Raw genomic sequence first — 22,787 nt, 5'->3', positions numbered from 1 at the left:
TTGTTGATGTCTTTTTTAAAATGTGGTGCCCAAAACTGGACACAATATTCCAGATGAGGTCTGACCAAAGAGGAGTAGAGGGAAATAATGACTTCACGTGATCTAGACTGTATGCTTCTGTTAATACATCCTAGAATTGCATTTGCCTTTTTTGCTGCTGCATCACACTGTTGACTCATATTCAGTCTGTGATCTATTAGTATACCCAAGTCTTTCACATGTGCTGTCACTTAGCCCTATTCCTCCCATTCTATATATGCTTTTTTCATTTTTATTGCCCAGATGTAGTACTTTGCATTTTTCCCTGTTAATAACCATTCTGTTAGTTGCTGCCCACTTCTCCAGTTTATTTAAATCTTTTTGAATCCTCTCTCTCTCTTCTCTAGTATTAGCTATCCCTCCTAGCTTTGTGTCATCAGCAAATTTAATCAGTTTACCCTCAATTCCTTCATCTAAATCGTTGATAAAGATGTTGAACAATACAGGGCCCAGGACAGAGCCCTGTGGTACCCCACATGAGACATTCTTCCAACTGGATGTGCAGCCATTTACGACCACTCTTTGGGTCCGATCACTAAGCCAGTTATGAGTCCACCTAACAGTTGCCTTGTCCATTCCATACTTAGTCATTTTTTCAATAAGGATTGTATGAGAGACTTTGTCAAATGCTTTGCTGAAGTCAAGATATACTATATCTACAGCATTTCCTTGATCCACCCAATCAGTAATACCATCATAGAAGGAAATTAAATTAGTCTGACATGACTTATTAGTTACAAACCCATGCTGACTCTGTTTAATCACTTCATTCTTATCCAGGTATTGACATACATGTTGTTTAATAATTTGTTCAAAGATCTTTCCTGGTATAGAAGTCAGACTCACCGGCCTATAGTTCCCTGGGTCCACCTTCTTCCCCTTTTTGAAGATAGGAACAACATTTGCTCTTCTCCAGTCTTCTGGCACTTCTCCTGTTCTCCAAGAATTTTCAAAGATTATGGAGAGGGGTTCAAAAATTTCTTCTGCTATCTCCTTCAGTACTCTGGGGTGTAATTCATCTGGACCTGGAGACTTGAATACATTTAGGTTAGCTAAGTGTTTCCTCACTATCTTTCTGTTTATAGATATCCTGGATTCTTCTATTCCCTTAATAGGACAGTGAATAACAGTTGATGTTACATTTCCTTTCTGAGAGAAAACAGATGCAAAATAGGAATTTAAAAGTTCAGCCTTCTCAACATCCTGTCTTACCATTTCATCATTTTCATCCTGTAAAAATCCTATAGCATCTTTGACTTTTCTTTTACTTTTGACATATCCCCAAAATCCTTTATTATTGCTTTTGACATCTCTTGCAAGCCTCAATTCATTTTCAGCTTTAGCTAATCTGATTTGTGCCTTGCAGGTTCTGCAGACAGCATTATATTCTTCTTTAGATATGCCTCCCTCTTTCCATTTTATAAACATTTTTTGCTTCCTTTTTAGCATGTGCTTAAGTTCTGTGTTCATCCATCCTGGTTTCCTTAAATGCTTCGTATTCTTCCCTCTTTTCGGAATTGTTAACAACTGTGCTTTGAGAATTTCATTTTTCAAGATTTCCCATCCTTCCTGGACATTTTTGTCTTTAAGGATATCCAGCCATTAGATCCCTCCAATTCTCTTTCTGAATCCCTTAAAATCTGCCTTTCTGAAATCTAACCTTGACGTCTGAGTCTTCACAGGTCTTCCGCCTCTAGTTATCCAAAATTCTAAAATAGCATGGTCGCTACCTCCTAGGGTCCCAGCCACTTTTACCTCCTCAACCATTTCCTCCCTGTTTATAAGGATTAGATCCAAGGTAGCAGTTCCCCTTGTTTTCTCCTTTACCGCGGCTCTGTGGGTGGAGGTCGGTGCTGGAAGCTCCATTATTCTCTATGTGGAGTGCGGCTCTGTGGGTGGAGGTCGGTGCTGGAAGCTCCATTATTCTCTATGTGGAGTGCGGCTCTGTGGGTGGAGGTCGGTGCTGGAGGCTCCATTATTCTCTATGTGGAGTGCGGCTCTGTGGGTGGAGGTCGGTGCTGGAAGCTCCATTATTCTCTATGTGGAGTGCGGCTCTGTGGGTGGAGGTCGGTGCTGGAAGCTCCATTATTCTCTATGTGGAGTGCGGCTCTGTGGGTGGAGGTAGGTGCCGGAGGCTCCATTATTCTCTATGTGGAGTGTGGCTCTGCGGGTGGAGGTCGGTGCTGGAGGCTCCATTATTCTCTATGTGGAGTGCGGCTCTGCGGGTGGAGGTCGGTGCCGGAGGCTCCATTATTCTCTATGTGGAGTGGGGCTCTGCAGGTGGAGGTCGGTGCTGGAGGCTCCATTATTCTCTATGTGGAGTGAGGCTCTGCGGGTGGAGGTCGGTGCCGGAGGCTCCATTATTCTCTATGTGAAGTGCGGCTCTGCGGGTGGAGGTCGGTGCTGGAGGCCCCATTATTCTCTATGTGGAGTGCGGGTGGAGGTCGGTGCTGGAGGCTCCATTATTCTCTATGTGGAGTGCGGCTCTGCGGGTGGAGGTCGGTGCTGGAGGCTCCATTCTCCATGTGGAGTGCGGCTCTGCGGGTGGAGGTCGGTGCCGGAGGCTCCATTATTCTCTATGTGGAGTGGGGCTCTGCGGGTGGAGGTCGGTGCTGGAGGCCCCATTATTCTCTATGTGGAGTGCGGGTGGAGGTCGGTGCTGGAGGCTCCATTATTCTCTATGTGGAGGTCGGTGCTGGAGGCTCCATTATTCTCTATGTGGAGTGAGGCTCTGCGGGTGGAGGTCGGTGCCGGAGGCTCCATTATTCTCTATGTGGAGTGCGGCTCTGCGGGTGGAGGTCGGTGCTGGAGGCCCCATTATTCTCTATGTGGAGTGAGGCTCTGCGGGTGGAGGTCGGTGCTGGAGGCCCCATTATTCTCTATGTGGAGTGCGGGTGGAGGTCGGTGCTGGAGGCTCCATTATTCTCTATGTGGAGTGCGGCTCTGCGGGAGGAGGTCGGTGCTGGAGGCTCCATTATTCTCTATGTGGAGTGCGGCTCTGCGGGTGGAGGTCGGTGCTGGAGGCTCCATTATTCTCTGTGGAGTGCGGCTCTGCGGGAGGAGGTCGGTGCTGGAGGCTCCATTATTCTCTATGTGCAGTGCGGCTCTGTGGGTGGAGGTCGGTGCTGGAGGCTCCATTATTCTCTATGTGCAGTGCGGCTCTGTGGGTGGAGGTCGGTGCTGGAGGCTCCATTATTCTCTATGTGCAGTGCGGCTCTGCGGGTTGGGGTCGGTGCTGGAGGCTCCATTATTCTCTATGTGGAGTGCGGCTCTGCGGGTTGGGGTCGGTGCTGGAGGCTCCATTATTCTCTATGTGGAGTGTGGCTCTGCGGGTGGAGGTAGGTGCTGGAGGCTCCATTATTCTCTATGTGGAGTGTGGCTCTGCGGGTTGGGGTCGGTGCCGGAGGCTCCATTATTCTCTATGTGGAGTGCGGCTCTGCGGGTTGGGGTCGGTGCTGGAGGCTCCATTATTCTCTATGTGGAGTGTGGCTCTGCGGGTGGAGGTAGGTGCTGGAGGCTCCATTATTCTCTATGTGGAGTGCGGCTCTGCGGGTGGAGGTCGGTGCTGGAGGCTCCATTATTCTCTATGTGGAGTGCGGCTCTGTGGGTGGAGGTCGGTGCTGGAGGCTCCATTATTCTCTATGTGGAGTGCGGCTCTGCGGATGCAGGTAGGTGCTGGAGGCTCCATTATTCTCTATGTGGAGTGCGGCTCTGCGGATGCAGGTAGGTGCTGGAGGCTCCATTATTCTCTATGTGGAGTGTGGCTCTGCGGGAGGAGGTCGGGACTGGAGGCTCCATTATTCTCTATGTGGAGTGCGGCTCTGCGGGTGGAGGTCGGTGCTGGAGGCTCCATTATTCTCTATGTGGAGTGCGGCTCTGTGGGTGGAGGTCGGTGCTGGAGGCTCCATTATTCTCTATGTGGAGTGCGGCTCTGCGGATGCAGGTAGGTGCTGGAGGCTCCATTATTCTCTATGTGGAGTGCGGCTCTGCGGATGCAGGTAGGTGCTGGAGGCTCCATTATTCTCTATGTGGAGTGTGGCTCTGCGGGAGGAGGTCGGGACTGGAGGCTCCATTATTCTCTATGTGGAGTGTGGCTCTGCGGGAGGAGGTCGGGGCTGGAGGCTCCATTATTCTCTATGTGGAGTGTGGCTCTGTGGGTGGAGGTCGGTGCTGGAGGCTCCATTATTTTCTATGTGGAGTGCGGCTCTGCGGGTGGAGGTCGGTGCCGGAGGCTCCATTATTCTCTATGTGGAGTGCGGCTCTGCGGGTGGAGGTCGGTGCTGGAGGCCCCATTATTCTCTGTGTGGAGTGCGGCTCTGCGGGTGGAGGTCGGTGCTGGAGGCTCCATTATTCTCTATGTGGAGTGCGGCTCTGCGGGTGGAGGTCGGTGCTGGAGGCTCCATTATTCTCTATGTGGAGTGCGGCTCTGCGGATGCAGGTAGGTGCTGGAGGCTCGATTATTCTCTATGTGGAGTGCGGCTCTGCGGATGCAGGTAGGTGCTGGAGGCTCCATTATTCTCTATGTGGAGTGTGGCTCTGCGGGAGGAGGTCGGGGCTGGAGGCTCCATTATTCTCTATGTGGAGTGTGGCTCTGTGGGTGGAGGTCGGTGCTGGAGGCTCCATTATTTTCTATGTGGAGTGCGGCTCTGCGGGTGGAGGTCGGTGCCGGAGGCTCCATTATTCTCTATGTGGAGTGCGGCTCTGCGGGTGGAGGTCGGTGCTGGAGGCCCCATTATTCTCTGTGTGGAGTGCGGCTCTGCGGGTGGAGGTCGGTGCTGGAGGCTCCATTATTCTCTGTGTGGAGTGCGGCTCTGCGGGTGGAGGTCGGTGCCGGAGGTTTCATTATTCTCTATGTGGAGTGCGGCTCTGCGGGTGGAGGTCGGTGCCGGAGGCTCCATTATTCTCTATGTGGAGTGCGGCTCTGCGGGTGGAGGTCGGTGCTGGAGGCTCCATTATTCTCTGTGTGGAGTGCGGCTCTGCGGGTGGAGGTCGGTGCTGGAGGCTCCATTATTCTCTGTGTGGAGTGCGGCTCTGCGGGAGGAGGTCGGTGCTGGAGGCTCCATTATTCTTTATGTGGAGTGCGGGTGGAGGTCGGTGCTGGAGGCTCCATTATTCTCTATGTGGAGTGCGGCTCTGCGGGTGGAGGTCGGTGCTGGAGGCTCCATTATTCTCTATATGCAGTGCGGCTCTGTGGGTGGAGGTCGGTGCCGGAGGCTCCATTATTCTCTTTGTGGAGTGCGGCTCTGTGGGTGGAGGTCGGTGCTGGAGGCTCCATTATTCTCTGTGGAGTGCGGCTCTGCGGGAGGAGGTCGGTGCTGGAGGCTCCATTATTCTCTATGTGCAGTGCGGCTCTGTGGGTGAAGGTCGGTGCCGGAGGCTCCATTATTCTCTATGTGGAGTGCGGCTCTGCGGGTGGAGGTCGGTGTCGGAGGCTCTATTATTCTCTATGTGGAGTGCGGCTCTGCGGGTGGAGGTCGGTGCTGGAGGATCCATTATTCTCTATGTGGAGTGCGGCTCTGCGGGTGGAGGTCGGTGCCGGAGGTTTCATTATTCTCTATGTGGAGTGTGGCTCTGTGGGTGGAGGTAGGTTCCGGAGGCTCCATTATTCTCTATGTGGAGTGTGGCTCTGCGGGTGGAGGTCGGTGCTGGAGGCTCCATTATTCTCTATGTGGAGTGTGGCTCTGTGGGTGGAGGTCGGTGCCGGAGGCTCCATTATTCTCTATGTGGAATGCGGCTCTGCGGGTGGAGGTCGGTGCTGGAGGCTCCATTATTCTCTATGTGGAGTGTGGCTCTGCGGGTGGAGGTAGGTGCCGGAGGCCCCATTATTCTCTATGTGGAGTGCGGCTCTGCAGGTGGAGGTCGGTGCTGGAGGCTCCATTATTCTCTATGTGGAGTGCGGCTCTGCGGGTGGAGGTCGGTGCTGGTGGCTCCATTATTCTCTATGTGGAGTGCGGCTCTGCGGGTGGAGGTCGGTGCTGGAGGCTCCATTATTCTCTGGGTCGAGGTAGGTGTCGGAGGCTCCATTATTCTCTTGGTGGAGGTAGGTGTCGGAGGCTCCATTATTCTCTATATGGAGTGCGGGTGGAGGTCGGTGCCGGAGACTTCATTATTCTCTATGTGGAGTGAGGCTCTGTGGGTGGAGGTCGGTGCTGGAGGCCCCATTATTCTCTGGGTGGAGGTAGGTGTCGGAGGCTCCATTATTCTGTATGTGGAGTGCGGCTCTGCGGGTGGAGGTCGGTGCCGGAGACTCCATTATTCTCTATGTGGAGTGCGGCTCTGTGGGTGGAGGTCGGTGCTGGAGGCCCCATTATTCTCTGGGTGGAGGTCGGGGCCGGAGACTCCATTATTCTCTATGTGGAGTGCGGCTCTGCAGGTGGAGGTCGGTGCTGGAGGCTCCATTATTCTCTATGTGGAGTGCGGCTCTGCGGGTGGAGGTAGGTGCTGGAGGCTCCATTATTCTCTATGTGGAGTGCGGCTCTGCAGGTGGAGGTCGGTGCTGGAGGCTCCATTATTCTCTATGTGGAGTGCGGCTCTGCGGGTGGAGGTAGGTGCTGGAGGCTCCATTATTCTCTATGTGGAGTGCGGCTCTGCAGGTGGAGGTCGTGATGGAGATTCCTGATTACTGGGTGTGGAGATGCAGGGTCAGTGGGTGCTCTCGTCCGCTGTCTTTAGAAATACTGCCTGGACCAGGGCTCATACCACTGAACGCCCGCTCTCTGTCCCCATTGGCAGAAAACTACTCGGACAACACATGGTGAGGGTTACACAGTGTGGCTATGTTTATTAAACCATAGAACAGACAGATATCACATAAATCAGTCCCAGCAAATACCCAAGATGGTGCACATTACAGAGTCTCACCCTTCTACTACTCTACTCGCCGGGATAATGGCAGCTGTGACTAAAGATCTTCTAGGGTCGCTACCCCACCTGTGGCACACACACAGAGAGGAGGTAACAACAAGCGTAGCCATACCTCCCAACTTTTGAAGAAGGGGAAGAGGGTCAAAGGCTGCGGCGCGCGCTGCAAATTTTAGGCCACACACCTGGCCACACCCATTTCACAACTAGTCACACCCATGTCCACGCCCAACCGCACAAATTTAGCACTGCTGATCACACTGACTGGTACTGAGTGCACAGTGGCTGGTACTGTGGGCACACTGGTACTGAGGAAAAGAAAGAAAACAGAGAGATAAAATAAAACAGAGCGAGAGAGAAAGAAAGAGGGGAAAGAACAGAGAGCGAAAGAGAGAAAGGGGAAAGAAAGAACAGAAAAATAAAGAGGGGGAAAAAAAGAAAGAACACAGAGAAAGAAAGAGGGGACAGAAAAATGAACAGAGAGAGAAAAAGGAAGAACAGAGAGAAAGAGGGGAAAACAGCGAGAAAGAAAGGGGACAGAAAAAAACAGAGCGAGGGGAAAGAATGAACAGAGAAAGAAAGAAACAAAGAAATAACAGAGAAAAAAGAAAGATTATAGAAATGAAGAAAGGGGAAAGAAATAACAGAGAAAGGAAGAACAGGGAGAGAAAGAAAGAGGAAATAAAGAACAGAGAGAAAGAAAGAGGGGACAGAAAAACAAGAACAGAGAGTGAAAGAAAGAACAGAGAGAAAGAAAGAGGGGGAAAAAAAGAACAGAGCGATAGAAGGAAAGAGGGGAAAGAAAGAACAGAGAGAGAGAAATAGAAAGATAGAACAGAGAGAAAGAAAGGGGAAGAAAGAACAGAGAGAGAGAAATAAAGGAGTAAAGAAATAGAACAGAGAGGAAAGAAAGAAAAAAAGAAAGATTAGAGAGAGAAAAAGAGAGGGAAAGACAACAGAGAATAAGAAAGAAACAGAGAGAAAGAAATAAAGAGAGATTCTATAAAGATACTATAGCAGCCTGGCTCCCATTGTAATGCCCACCTGATCCTCTCGGTGCAGGACATATGATCTGCTCACATAGCCGGCATCCCCGATTCCAAGGCAAGCCATGCTGTCGGAGGAGTACACGGTGATGGATCGGAAGCATTCCCTGAAGTGCCTCCATGGTTCCGTCACAATCTCCTCATAAAATTACCTCATTTCCGGTCAGCTTCCAGTGGACCGTCATGTGTGAATTTTAAAGTGCTCCTCGGAGCTCCGCCGTGGACTCCTGTGTCCGTGGGAAAAGCCCGCTTTGTATGCCTCGTACAGACTTGGCTCTGCTCCGTACATACCGTATATACATGGCTCCACTCTGTTCACACATGGCTCCTCTCCTCATACCCCATACACACACGACTTCGTTCTGTACACCTCGTACACGCGTGGCTCCGTTCCGTACGCCCCGTACACACGCGGCTCCGCTCCGTACGCCCCGTACACACGCGGCTCCGCTCCGTACGCCCCGTACACACGCGGCTCCGCTCCGTACGCCCCGTACACACGCGGCTCCGCTCCGTACGCCCCGTACACACGCGGCTCCGCTCCGTACGCCCCGTACACACGCGGCTCCGCTCCGTACGCCCCGTACACACGCGGCTCCGCTCCGTACGCCCCGTACACACGCGGCTCCGCTCCGTACGCCCCGTACACACGCGGCTCCGCTCCGTACGCCCCGTACACACGCGGCTCCGCTCCGTACGCCCCGTACACACGCGGCTCCGCTCCGTACGCCCCGTACACACGCGGCTCCGCTCCGTACGCCCCGTACACACGCAGCTCCGCTCCGTACGCCCCGTACACACGCGGCTCCGTACGCCCCGTACACACGCGGCTCCGTACGCCTCATACACACGCGGCTCCGTACGCCTCATACACACGCGGCTCCGCTCCGTACGCCTCGTACACACGCGGTGATGTGGAAATTTATAGTTGGGTAAATTTACCCCTGTGCGTACTGTGGCCTGCCCAAATTAGACAGAGTCTTATTGAGCGCTCAACTGGAAGAAAAGAACTGTACACAGAGACAGCAATCGATTCTTTCAATGCTCTGCAGCTTTTTTAAGCATACCTATATTTATAGATACATGTAGGAAAGGGAGTTTATCTGATTAACATAAAGGCTGACCTTCTAGTGTAATTGGTCCTTTGAATACATGAACATATATGGAAGAGTTTACCAAAAAAGCTGATTCTAGCAATATAATTTGCAGCCTATTGTTTTTACAGTGTCAGCATGTTCTGGTATCGGCTGGCACATCTGGTGTTACTTCCGTATTTCTCATGTCTGCTAGATATTTCCCAAGACACAAGACAATGGGTGTCACATTGGTTCTCCAGACGGGTTAGGTCATCTCTGGTAGAATAGTTACAAAGGTCAAGACAGCTATGATTATATCTCCAAGCGATCATATGAGTATGTAGCAGTATATAAGAGTACATGAGTATATATAGCAGTATATAGCCTATAGCAGGCAAGTGAGATCTATGGATACACATATGAAATATATATATTTCCATAACAGCGGCTCCGCTCCGTACGCCTCGTACACACGCGGCTCCGCTCCGTACGCCTCGTACACACGAGGCTCCGCTCCGTACGCCTCGTACACACGAGGCTCCGCTCCGTACGCCTCGTACACACGAGGCTCCGCTCCGTACGCCTCGTACACACGAGGCTCCGCTCCGTACGCCTCGTACACGTGCGGCTCCATACACATGCGACTCCGCTCTGCACACAGGCGGCTCCGCTCCGTACGCCTTGTACACGTGCGGCTCCATACACATGCGACTCCGCTCTGCACACAGGCGGCTCCGCTCCGTACGCCTCGTACACACGCGGCTCCGCTCCGTACGCCTCGTACACGTGCGGCTCCATACACATGCGACTCCGCTCTGCACACAGGTGGCTCCGCTCGGTACGCCCCGTACATACGCGGCTCCGCTCCATACACCTCATACACACGTGGCTCTGTACACCTCGTACACGCGCGGCTCTGCTCTGTACACCTCGTACACGCGCGGCTCTGCTCTGTACACCTCGTACACGCGCGGCTCTGCTCCGTACATTTACAGCTTTCACTTGAACATCACAGTAAGATGAAGTGGGTGAGTGATCAGTATAGGCCTCCTTTGCTGGGAGCCCTGTTACCACATGCAACACCTCTACCTGCTTTCATGCTGAGCAACACTCAGGTGGCACAAATATCAGTTTTGTAGACTACCATTGTCAGAAAAACTTAACGATCGTAACACGGGTTGTTGAGTAGACCAACCTTGACTGTTCACATTTCCACAAATGTTAACATCAGCAGCAGCCACAGCAGTTACAGAAGCCACTCCAAAAAATATCACAGAGTGCAGTTACGTGACATTAATGCATCACAGTAAAAAAAATGCTATATCACCGAGCCTGTACAGTGTGCGATTGGGGTGCAAAAGTCCTTGGAGATCCATGACTTGTTCATTTTGATGAAAGTTCGGCAGTCTACACTTTCAGGGGACAGCCGGCTGCTCTTATCGGTCAGGACACCACCAGCAGCAATGAAGACACGTTATGAGAGAACTCTGGATGCAGGGCACGATAAAACCTCCAAGGCGTGTTAGGCGAGCTCAAGCCACTCATCCATTTTGAAAGATCAAAATGTGAAAAGGTCCAAACCCTCCCTAGTGATATTTATATTCAGTTGGAGATACTCCTGCACCATCCTCTCCATTCGTTCACCACATGTAAGAATTGATCTCTGTTGTGCTGGTGCACGAGTGGAAAAAAAAAAAGTGTTAAAGGAATCAGAAAAATTGCTTCTTCTACTTCTGCTGCTGCTGATGTTTTCGCCTTGACGAATTGACGTGCCGGAGGATGGAAGTGTAGATCTGCAATGCGCACAGTGCTCTGCTGATCCCCAAGTCCTATTTTGCAAGTTTAAATTATTTAAGTACATCTTTTATATGGGGGGAAAACCAGACCCAAGCTTAAATGATCTACTTTACAGAGACCTAAATAGATGGGTGGGGCAGCTCTGCCGAATTTCTATTTATATTATCTTGCCGGGCAGGTTAAGGCCTTGAGTAAATGGATGCCTGATAGCCTACTGCCTATTTCCGAGAGTCACCTGGCCCACGCTGCGAGAATTGACTGCCCGCTGGGTTTTTTGGAAATGAATAAACCTGGCATCCCCAGATTATTGCCTTTACTCCGATTGGCGACGTCAGTTTGGAGACAGATTAAAAAGGTGGTCCACTTTGGGGGATATTGTAACGGAAATGCCATTATGGAACAATGCTTATTTCCCGGTGCTTCTGAACCACCCATCCACTGACTTCTGGATTGCACACAGTGTTTCCTCAATTAGAGATTTACATGTAAATGGGGTCCTAATGTTCTTTTGAACAAATTCAATCTAAAAACAATATCCCGAGGTCCTAATTTTTTCGCAGCTTAGATCAGCTATTCAGTCACATTTATGATCTGTGGGCGGGATCCAGACTATCTCATCTTTTCCTTTAATAGGAATCCTTAAGTCGCAGGGTTCTCTGGGTCTCATTTCTGCTCTATACACTTATATGCTGTCTGTGGGAACCGACTCTGCCTTGGTAGCGGTCAGGGGGAGGTGGGAGGGTCTTATTCCTGATGCTCAGGACGAGGATTGGGAGTCTTCGATTGGGGTGTCTCCATCGATCAATAATAAGATGACTCAATTATATATGATACACCAGTCCTATTTAACTCCGTCACGCCTTTTAAAAATGGGTCGAAAGAACACCGTGAGCACAACTCAAGATGGTGCTAAGGTTAGGTTCCCAAACCGTTAAAGCAACAAATATAAACCTAGCACTCAACTTAAAGGTATTTGCAAGGAGGTTTATTGTAGTACACGAAAAAAGATGTTTCGGTCAATGTGACCTTCAGTTATGAGGAGAATAATCTCTCTAAGGTAATGAGCTTGTCAGAATATAAGAGAGGGGCAAACGTGCCTCCAGATGCGATGTCCACCGGCCATCTCACCGGCATCTCATGTGCCTCCATCTGGCCGGACACGCTTGACATAAACAAAATAACAACGTTTCGGCCATGCAAGGCCTTGTTCACGTCTTATCTAGACACAAAAGAAATAAGTAAATGTATTCCAGACATTGTGAAAGACAAATACATTTATAATCTGAGCACTTCAGCGCATACAAGTAGTCCCTTGCCAGCTTTAAGTCCAAGCTCTCTACCTCAAAACAAATTTTCTTCGCATCTCTCATATCCTCCCTGTCTCACAACCCTAAACAGCTCTTCAACACTTTCAATTCTCTACTCTGTCCCACAGCACCTCCTCCCTCTCCTCTCATTTCTGCTGAAGACTTTGCCTCCTTTTTAAGCAGAAGATCGACACGATCAGACAAAACTTTTGGCCCGCCCGATATCTCTTCTCCCTTACGCCTCAAAACTACTGGAACAGCATGTATATCTTGAACTGTCCTCCCACCTCTCCTCCTGTCCCCTCGTTGACCTGTTACTATCTGGCTTCCGACCGCATCACTCAACTGAAACTGCCCTAACTAAAGTCACTAACGACTTACTAACCGCCAAGAGCAAGCGACACTACTCTGTCCTCCTTCTCCTGGACCTGTCCTCTGCCTTTGACACTGTAGACCATTCCCTCCTGCTACAGACTCATCTCTTGGCATCACAGACTTGGCTCTATCCTGGATCTCATCATACCTAACAGACCGAACATTTAGTGTCTCCCTCTCACACACCACCTCCTCACCTTGCCCCCTGTCTGTCGGTGTTCCTCAAGGCTCTGTCCTAGGACCCCTACTATTCTCCATCTACACCTTCGGCTTGGGACAGCTCATAGAATCCCATGGTTTGCAGTATCACCTCTATGCCGATGACACGCAGATCTACCTATCTGGACACAACCTCGCCTCCTTACTGACTGAAATCCCACAATGTCTGTCTGCTAGCTCAGCCTTCTTCTCTGCTCGCGTTCTCAAACTGAACATGGACAAAACAGAATTCATCATCTTTCCCCCATCTCACTCTACCCCTCCACCAGACCTATCCATCAATGTCAATGGCTGCTCTCTTTCCCCAGTCCGGCACGCTTGGTGCCTTGGGGTGATCCTCAACTCTGCGCTCTGTTTCAAACCACATATCCAAGCCCTCGCCTCAAACTGAAAAATATTTCCCGGATCCGTTCATTCCTCAACCACAAAAACACTAGTGCATGCGTTTATCATCTCCCGCCTCGACTTCTGCAACCTCCTACTCTCTGGCCTCCCCTCTAGCACTCTGGCACCGCTCCAGTCCATCCTACACTCTGCTGCCCGACTAATCCACCTGTCTCCCTGTGAGTCCTAATTGTATCATAATGTGACAAACACTGAGTGGTAGCATAAGCTAGCTGAGCCACTGAAGCTAATTATAATTAAAAGGTCACTCGTACAACAGGTATGGCAGCTGTAAGCAGTAGGAATAAAAGGCATATTACCTTTAAGGTAGAAAGGTGAGGAACTGTGAGTAACAAAAGGAGAAACCACAATATGAACAAAGCAAAGTGTAAGTGCACCTAAACATAAACAGAGTGCATGAGGATAAGAAATGATTACCTATGTCACCAGAGGATAAGTGTGGCCAGCCTTATGTTGCAATGTGTACAGGAAGGCCTGTCGGTCTCCCTTTTATAATGGTGCAAATAAGAGACAGCTGGAGAATGCTCGCGCGGTTACCGGGATCGCGCATGCGCACTATGCAAGTAAGGTAAGAATGGGAGTCTAATATGTATAATTGCGGTCATGGAAACCGTGCGTGCGCATTACCGAGATTACACAGATTGCGCAAGCGCACAGTATAAGAGCGGAGCTCTATTATGTGTATGTGCAGTCATGGAAACCACACTTGCCTCCAGCTGTCTCTTACTTTTCACAGCCACAGCTGGTCTGTGCAGACCTCTATCTTCTCTGGTCTTTTACAGCACATCCTGGTCAGTCCCAACAAACTTATGATTCCTACAGCCAATAAGTTGCTAAAGCAGAGACCAACAGCCAGTGATTGGGAGCATGGAGGAGATGTCTTAGTCAGCAATTCAACTTGTGTTTCAGTCCGTAGAGGACTAGAGAATACAACATCTACACATTCTATCTCCTGGAATTGTTCCTCTTGTTGTCATTCTTTATGATGTTATATTGGCTCATTTTCTTCCTATTCATTTCCCTTCAATATCAGATCCTCTCAGTGGACATCTTGTATATTAAGAGAAATTTTCTGAATTAATCAAGTATGGATATGGACAGGGACCAGAAGGCGGAGAGGATATTACCCCTCGCCCTAGAGATCCTCTTCCGGCTTACTGGAGAGGTGAGAGTCTCTGGTGACTTCACATTACATCATTCTTATCTATGGGAATAACAGATGGACAGAACTGGAGAGGTGAGGACTCTGGAAATGTCTGTAGTGAGATTTATTAATGTGTCTCTCCATAACCAGGATTACACAGTAGTGAAGAAGACCTCTAGTGAGCGCTGTCAGGACCCTGTGTCTGAGGGATGGGGAAGACCCCTGAGCCCAATCACGGGGCCTCCACCTCACCCCCTAATACATGAGGACATCAATGACCAGAGGATCCTAGATCTCATCTACAAGATGATTGAGCTGCTGACTGGAGAGGTGACACTGCTGGGAATGCTGGGACATTATACAGTAACGCTATGAAGGGATCGGGGGGATGACGGTATCATTGTATGTGTCAGGTTCCTATAAGGTGTCAGGATGTCGCCGTCTATTTCTCCATGGAGGAGTGGGAGTATTTAGAAGGACGCAAAGATCTGTACAAAGACGTTCCCCAGCCCCTCACATCACCAGGTAATAGGACTAAATATACACGGCCTATGATTATCTGTATGTAAAGAAGGAATTCAGTCCCTGTATGTGTTTCCTCCAGATCTATCCAGTAAGAGGACAACACCAGAGAGATGTCCCCGTCCTCTTCTTCCACAGGACTATAACCAAGAAGATCCCAATGTTCCTCAGGATCATCAGGTAGATGGAGAGAAGGTGTCATGAGATCTCCCCAAGATCATCTGTGGCAAAGAATGCTTAATACCTCATGTACATCCCTCAGGGGTTAAATGTCAGTAGCTTGGAGGATTCCCATTCAAAATAAAACATAACCTTTAATAATTCATTAAAACCAGAGATCACATAAACAACACACTTGTTGGGACTTCTTGGCAGTGATATGGACAGTCACTCTGCTAGTTGAGGCACCCAGCCATTGCGGGGCCTTCTCTTTTTCTTTATGGACAAATATATTTAAACCCCCTTATATCTATTTGTATAACTCCCCTGATGAATCCCCGTTATTGGGGAGGAAGCGCAAATACCCCTTCTGACGACTGGGGGTGACACTATAGGGTCTATTTGGGGCCTGTCCTTGTAAGGGCTGGAGTAATACCTGGGCACGACAGGGAGGATAGGGAAAACTGCACACCTGTAACCCTTTAACCTCCTTTTCCACACGCTGTCTTGTGCTGCTATATGGACCCGAATACCCGGCAGGGGACCTCTGAAAAATACACCGGGGCGTCTATATCCATGAGTAATGGTGAGACCGAACCATTTTTTTAAATAAGCACCGATACGCACGAGCACTATTATGTCTGTTTATGTGTTGTTTATGTGATGTCTCAGGTTTTAATGAATTATTAAAGGTTGTTTTATTTTGAATGGGAATCCTCCCAAGCTACTGACACGTCATGAGATCCCCCTATGATGTGGAGACGGCTGTGAAGGTCTTGTGCTCAGTCTTGTTTTATCCTCCGGTATTATATGTTTTATACTTGTGTAATGAGAACGGTGGAGATGGCAGGATTAGAGCTGATCATAGATGTGACTTCTCCATCTGTCTGTGACTTTTACAATATTTTTTTCAGGGAGATGATCTGATAATTAATTATACTGCAGAGACATATGTGAAAGGTGAAGAGGTGTATAAAGAGGAGGAGGTTCCAAAATGTGACTACCCTGGTGAGTAGTAACCTCTAAATGCAGAGGAGTCACAGATTCTATTCAGGCATCGGCTGTGGCTGCTTTATCAGTCGTGTAGTTCGGCCATATCACAATTGTTAGGAGTCAGGTTCCTGTGTCTGCTCTGCAGGAATCCAGACCCTTACATTCTTCGGTCTCTTGCTCTTTATCTACCGCAGAGGAGATTGCCTTGCAGCAAATCTCTCCAGGGGCTAAGTCCCTCTGTCTTCCTACTGAGCATGCTCATGGGACGGTTTCCCATTGGAGATCGGGAGTCATGTGCTCAGGTCCTGCTCCAGATCTCATTGGTCCATCTCGGAGATCTGGAAGCTTCCGGAAGGTCCCGGCTGCTATAAAAAGCACGCATGGCCGTTCCGCCATGCGCTAGTATAGACTATACTGCTATGTGTGATTCTGGTGACTGACTCATTATGAAACCCCTTCCTTCTGATATTACATATGTGGTTAGGGAATTAGTTCAGTAGTCTGCGCCAGTCTGTGGCAAGCCTTAGGCCACTGTGCACACCGCACCTATGCGCTAGCATCCGACATAGCGCCTGCTTTGTAGCTGTGTCGTCCAGCGGCAGTGTCCTGCGCCGCGCTGCAGTTGCAGCCCTTCTTGGTGCTCACAGTAGCGACGCCGCACACACGGTAGGTCTAGAGGGACGCAGCTCCTCTGTCTTAGGTCCTGCTCCTGTGACCAGATACCGTGTGTGCATTTCCCTGAGGCCTGCGACTCTAACAGGCTCAGCCTTTTTGTATGTTTTTTTTTGCGGCACCTCTGTGTGTGAACAGAGCCCGCTCTGCGCACTTCGGGTGAAGTTGAACCCGTGCGCATTATATCGCCATATTACTCGTCTGCCATTACTCAGCAGCGGTTGTAACACCTACTGCACGGTGGACCCCGAGCGGCGAACGCACTTTATTATTTTTATTTAGTGCGTACCACCATTCCTAACAACAATCGTGTGATCATCATTTTGCCTCTAGAGTATGACATTCTCCAGCCAAAAATATTCAAACGATTTTGTGAATTTGTGAAATAACAGTTGTGAGGCAGTGACCAGTGTTATACAACCCCTGGCAAAAATTATGGAATCACCGGCCTTGGAGGATGTTCATTCAGTTGTTTAATGTTGTAGAAAAAAAGCAGATGACAGACATGGCACAAAACTAAAGTCAATTCAAATGGCCACTCTCTGGCTTTAAGAAAAGCTAAAAGAAATCAAGAACAAAAAATATGGCAGTCAGTAATGGTTACTTTTTTATACCAAGCATATAGGAAAAATTATGGTATCACTCTGTAAATTTTCATTCCCAAAACTAACACCTGCATCAAATTAGATCTGCTCATTAGTCTGCATCTAAAAAGGAGTGAGCACACCTTGGAGAGCTGTTGCACCAAGTGGACTGACATTAATCATGGCTCCAACACCAGAGATGTCAATTGAAACGAAAGAAGAGGATTATCAAACTCTTAAAAGAGGGTAAATCATCACGCAGTGTTGCAAAAGATGTTGGTTGTTCACAGTCAGCTGTGTCTAAAATCTGGACCAAATACAAACAACATGGGAAGGTTGTTAAAGGCAAACATGCTGGTAGACCAAGGAAGATATCAAAGCATAAAGACCGGTAACTTAAAGCATTATGTCTCCAAAACGGGAAATGCACAGCAAAACAAATGAGGAACGAATGGGAGGAAACTGGAGTCAATGTCTGTGATCGAACTGTAAGAAACCGCTTAATGGAAATGGGATTTACTTACAGAAAAGCTAAACCAAAGCCATCATTAACAACTAAACAGAAAAAAAACAAGATTACAATGGGCTAAGGAAAAGCAATTGTGGATGACTGGATGAAAGTCATATTCAGTGATGAATCGCGAATCTGCATTGGGTAAGGTGATGATGCTGGAACTTTTGTTTGGTGCCATTCCAATGAGATTTATAAAGATAACTGCCTGAAGAGAACATGCAAATTTTGACAGTCATTGATGATATGGGGCTGCATGTCAGGTAAAGGCACTGGGGAGATGGCTGTCATTACATCTTCAATAACTGCACAAGTTTATGTTGATATTTTGGACACTTTTCTTATCCCATCAATTGAAAGGATGTTTGGGGATGATGACATCATTTTTCAAGATAATGCATCCTGCCATAGAACAAAAACTGTGCAAACATTCCTTGAAAAAAGACACATAAGGTCAATATCATGGCCTGCAAATAGTCCGGATCTCAATCCAATTGAAAGTCCTTGGTGGAACTTGAAGAAAATGGTCCATGACAAGGCTCCAACCTGCAAAGCTGATCTGGCAACAGCAGTCAGAGAAAGTTGGAGCCAGATTGATGAAGAGTACTGTTTGACACTCATTAAGTCCATGCCTCAGAGACTGCAAGCTGTTATAAAAGCCAGAGGTGGTGCAACAAAATACTAGTGATGTGTTGGAGTGTTTTTTTGTTGGTTTGTCTTTAACGTTTCCATAATTTTTCCCTCGGAACTGAGTGATTCCATAATTTTTCCGCTATGCTTGGTTTAAAAAAGTAACCATTACTGACTACCACATTTTTTGTTCTTGATTTCTTTTAGGGTGTGTGCACACGCTGCGGTTCCGCAGCGGATTTGGCCGCTGCGGGTCCGCAACAGTTTTTGCTGCGGTGTACAGTACCATTATTCCCTATGGGAATAAAAAACCGCAGTGCAGACGGTGCGGATTTTTCTGCGCTGTTTTCCTGCGGTTTCTAAACCGCAGAAAGAATTGACATGTCAATTCTTTCTGCGGATTCCACTGCGGTTTACCATCTCCTTCATTGTGGAGATGAAAAACCGCAGGGCAAAACCGCAGAGCAATCCGCAGGTAAAACCGCAGGTCTTTTGACCTGCAGATTTACCTGCGGATTTTACAAAATCCGCGCGGCCAAATCCACACCCCAATCCGCAGTGTGTGCACGTGGCCTTGGTGGTTCTTAAAGCCAGAAAGTTGCCATTTGAATTGACTTTAGTTTTGTGCCATGTCTGTGATCTGCTTTTTTTTCTACAAAATAAAACAACTGAATGAACATCCTCCAAGGCCGGTGATTCCATAATTTTTGCCAGGGATTGTATGCGAGGGTCGCTATGTGTCCCCCAGGATGTGCAAAGAAACATATGGAAGATGGGGGAGTGCATTGCAGTCACAGTCATAGCTGTGATTGCAAGGCAGAAAAGAAGTAAGTATCAGTCTTGGGCAAGCTATTTGTCCAAGGCAGAGTTATGAAAACCCACCATGGGCTTTTATTTTTTAAATGGACTACGTCTGGAGGAATGAAGGTTTAAGCATACTCACAGACGCGGATTCTTTACTGTAAGAGCAATGAGACTATGGAACTCTCTGCCATATGATGTTGTAATGAGTGATTCCCTACTAAAATTTAAGAAGGGACTGGATACCCTTCTTGAAAGGTATAATATTACAGGGTATATACACTTGTTTCCTTAATATTGTGTTGATCCAGGGAGCTAGTCTGATTGCCGTATGGGGAGTCGGGAAGGAATTTTTTTCCCCAATGTGAAGCTAACTGTTTGCCACATGGGGTTTTTAAGGCAAGTTAGGACAGGATATGGGTTGAACTAGATGGACTTAAAGTCTTCCTTCAACCTTAATAACTATGTTACTATGTTACAAAATGGTAGTGGGGCTGTCCATTTCCTTCCCCTTGCAGTCATCATTGGCCCTATATCTCCTCCTTCTCATGTCCTAATTCTGCACTGAAGCATTATGCAAAGTGCCCTGGATAAAGCTGCACCTCCTATACATAAAATAACTCTGCACAGACTGCGACAACCCTGGCACACGCTGCAAACACGTTTCCTAAAGCGGTGCTCCAGGAGCGCTGAACGCCTATGGAGAAAATCCAATCAACCCGAAGATTTCATCCATTATAAGTTTATGCTTAACCCCTTCCTGACATCTGACGTACTATCCCGTCCATGGGACCAGGCCCCTATGCCCATGGACGGGATAGTACGTTATAGCGATCAGCGGTGCTCACGGGTGGAGCGCCACTGATTGCGGCCTGGTGTCAGCTGATTGTGCCGGGTGTCAGCTGTGACAATGTGTCAGGGGCGGTAACGGACCGCCCCCGACACGTTAACCCCTGGCACACTGAGATCAAACACGATCGCAGTGTACCGGGGGTTTAGGGAAGCATCGGCAGGGATGGGGCTCCCTCCGTGCTTCCCTGAGACCCCCGGAGCAGCGCGATGTGCTGCGCTGCTCCGGGGGCCTCCTTCCCTGCAGGTTCCCGGATCCAATATGGCGGCGGGGACCTGCAGGGAGCCGGCTTCCTCACTGCCTGCAGAGCGCAGGCATGAGGAGGACTATGTAGTGCCTGTGACAGTTCGCTGATCTGTCACAGCGATCTGTGAAGTGTCAGATCAGCGATCTCACACATGAAAGTGTAAAAATAATTTATAAAAAATCGCTAAATACATTAAAAAAAAAATTCCCTAATAAATTAATTTTTTGGAAATAATTTAAAAAAAAAAATAAAAGTACACATATTTGGTATCGCCGCGTCCGGAACGACCCGCCCTATAAAACTGTCCCATTAGTTAACCCCTTTAGCGAACCCCTTAAAAAATAAAAATAAAAAACAAAGCAAAAAATAATGCTTTATTATCATACCACCGAACATAAAGTGCAATAACGCGCGATCAAAAAGGCGGATATAAATAACCATGGTGCCACTGAAAATGTCAGCTTGTCCCGCAAAAAAATAAAAAAGTTATAGCTCGCAGAATAAAGTGATGCAAAAATAATTATTTTTTATATAAAATTGTTTTCATTGCATAAAAGCGCCAAAACCTCAAAAAAGACATAAATGAGGTATTGCTGTAATCGTACTGCCCCGTAGAATAAAACCGCTTTATCAATTTTACCGCACGCGGAACGGTGTAAATGCACCCCCCCAAAAGAAATTCATGAAATGCTGGTTTTTGTTCATTCTGCGTCCCAAAAATCAGAAGAAAAAGTGATCAAAAAATGTCACATGCCTGAAAATGGTACCAATAAAAACATCAACTCGTTTTGCAAAAAATAAAACCTGATATGACTCGGTGGGTCAAAATTTGGAAAAATTATAGCTCTCAATATGTGGTGATGCAAAAACTATTTTTACAATAAAAAGCGTCTTTAAGGCTATGTGCCCACGTAGCGTTTTAAACCGGACACTCAAAACCGGACTCCTTCCCAGAAAACGCGCGTTTTTTTCCCCGCACGATTTTACCGCGATTTTGCCGCGATTTTCTCGTGCGAAATTCAAGCACTTTCCAAGCGATTTGAAGCATCGCTTGGAAAGTGATTGACAGGTTGGTCACACTCGTCAAACATAGTGCTTGACAAGTGTGACCGGCTTTTTACTATTGAGGCCGCCTATGCGGCTTCAATAGTAAAAGATAGAATGTTAAAAATGATAAAAAATAAAAAATCGGGGTATATTTACCTTCCGACGTCCCGCGCAGTCTCAGCGACGCTCCCCTTCCCAGCGATGCCTTGCGAGACCTGTGATGACGTAGTCTCGCGTTGCTATAGTGATCTCATGAGACCGCTAGAGTAACGCGAGACTACGTCATCACAGGTCCTTGCCGCAAGGCATTACTGGGAATGCTGTGGCCCGGGAAGGCTGCGCGTGACGCCGGAAGGTAAATATACCCCGATTTTTTTTTTTTTATTTTTTATTCTTTTTTTTTTTTTATACAGGGGTATGGTACCCAGGGCCTGGAGGACAGTCTCCTCTCCTCCACACCGTGGGTACCATCCGCACATGAGATGCTTAACTTTGCGCATGGTGGGCATAGCCACATGAGGGAAGTAAGCGGTTTTCATGCATTCCTGTGGGTGCGGAATCGCGGAAATTCTTTGCGATTCCGCAAAAAGAATGAGCATGCTGCATTTTTTTCCGCGATGCGATTCCGCCACGGAAAAAAGCGCAGCATTAGCACAGCATGTGCGGAATGCCATAGGAATGCATGGGGTGCATTCTGTACAAGTTTTTTAAACGTTTTTGCGCCGAAAATCGCGGCAAAAACGCTTAAAAATCGCATTGTGGGCACACAGCCTTAGCATGTGACAGCTGCCAAACATAAAAACCCGCTATAAATAGTAAATCAAACCCCCGTTATCACCCCCTTAGTTAGGGAAAAATAATAAAATAAAAAAAAATGTATTTATTTCCATTTTCCCATTAGGGTTAGGGCTGGGGTTAGAGCTGAGATTAGGGTTAGGGGTGTGTTGGGGTTAGGGTTGGAGTTAGAATTGGGGGGTTTCCACTGTTTGGGCACATCAGGTGCTCTCCAAATGCAACATGGCGTCTGATCTCAATTCCAGCCAATTCTGCGTTGAAAAAGTCAAATGGTGCTCCTTCCCTTCCAAGCTCTGCCATGCGCCCAAACAGTGTTTTACCCCACATATGGGGTATCCGCCTACTCAGGACAAATTGCAAAACAACTTTTGGGGTCCAATTTCTCCTGTTACCCTTAGGAAAATACAAAATTGGGGGCAAAAATATCATTTTTGTGGAAAAAAAAAATATGATTTTTTTATTTTCACGTCCTTTCAAAGTGCTCACCACACATCTAGATAAGCTCCGTGGGGGGGGTCTAGTTTCCAAAATGGGGTAATTTGTGGGGAGTTTCAACAGTTTAGGCACATCAGAGGCTCTCCAAACGCGACATGACACCCGCAGACCATTCCATCAAAGTCTGCATTCCAAAACATCACTACTTCCCTTTCGAGTCCCGACATGTGCCCAAACAGTGGTCCCCCCCCCCCCACATATGGGGTATCAGC

The 22,787-nt window shown here is 48.2% G+C and overlaps 1 protein-coding gene across 2 annotated transcripts in view; it reads left to right on the top strand.

Annotated features, from left to right (window-relative positions):
* Positions 1 to 22,787, top strand: part of LOC141055803 (uncharacterized) — a 40,092-nt gene that overhangs the window by 3,403 nt on the left and 13,902 nt on the right. For both annotated transcript variants that reach the window (XM_073552515.1, XM_073552516.1), the window contains exons 2-6: positions 14,159 to 14,290; positions 14,420 to 14,599; positions 14,683 to 14,794; positions 14,874 to 14,971; positions 15,865 to 15,958. In XM_073552515.1, coding sequence (XP_073408616.1) covers positions 14,213 to 14,290; positions 14,420 to 14,599; positions 14,683 to 14,794; positions 14,874 to 14,971; positions 15,865 to 15,958 — 562 coding nt within the window. In that variant the 5' untranslated portion in view covers positions 14,159 to 14,212. The remainder of the gene's footprint in view (positions 1 to 14,158; positions 14,291 to 14,419; positions 14,600 to 14,682; positions 14,795 to 14,873; positions 14,972 to 15,864; positions 15,959 to 22,787) is intronic.

The sequence above is a fragment of the Dendrobates tinctorius genome, unplaced genomic scaffold (genome assembly GCF_039654945.1).
Source record: "Dendrobates tinctorius isolate UK_male_01 unplaced genomic scaffold, ASM3965494v1 ptg000192l, whole genome shotgun sequence".
Classification (NCBI taxonomy): Eukaryota; Metazoa; Chordata; class Amphibia; order Anura; family Dendrobatidae; genus Dendrobates; species Dendrobates tinctorius.
This window is presented reverse-complemented; position numbering and strand designations above follow the sequence as displayed.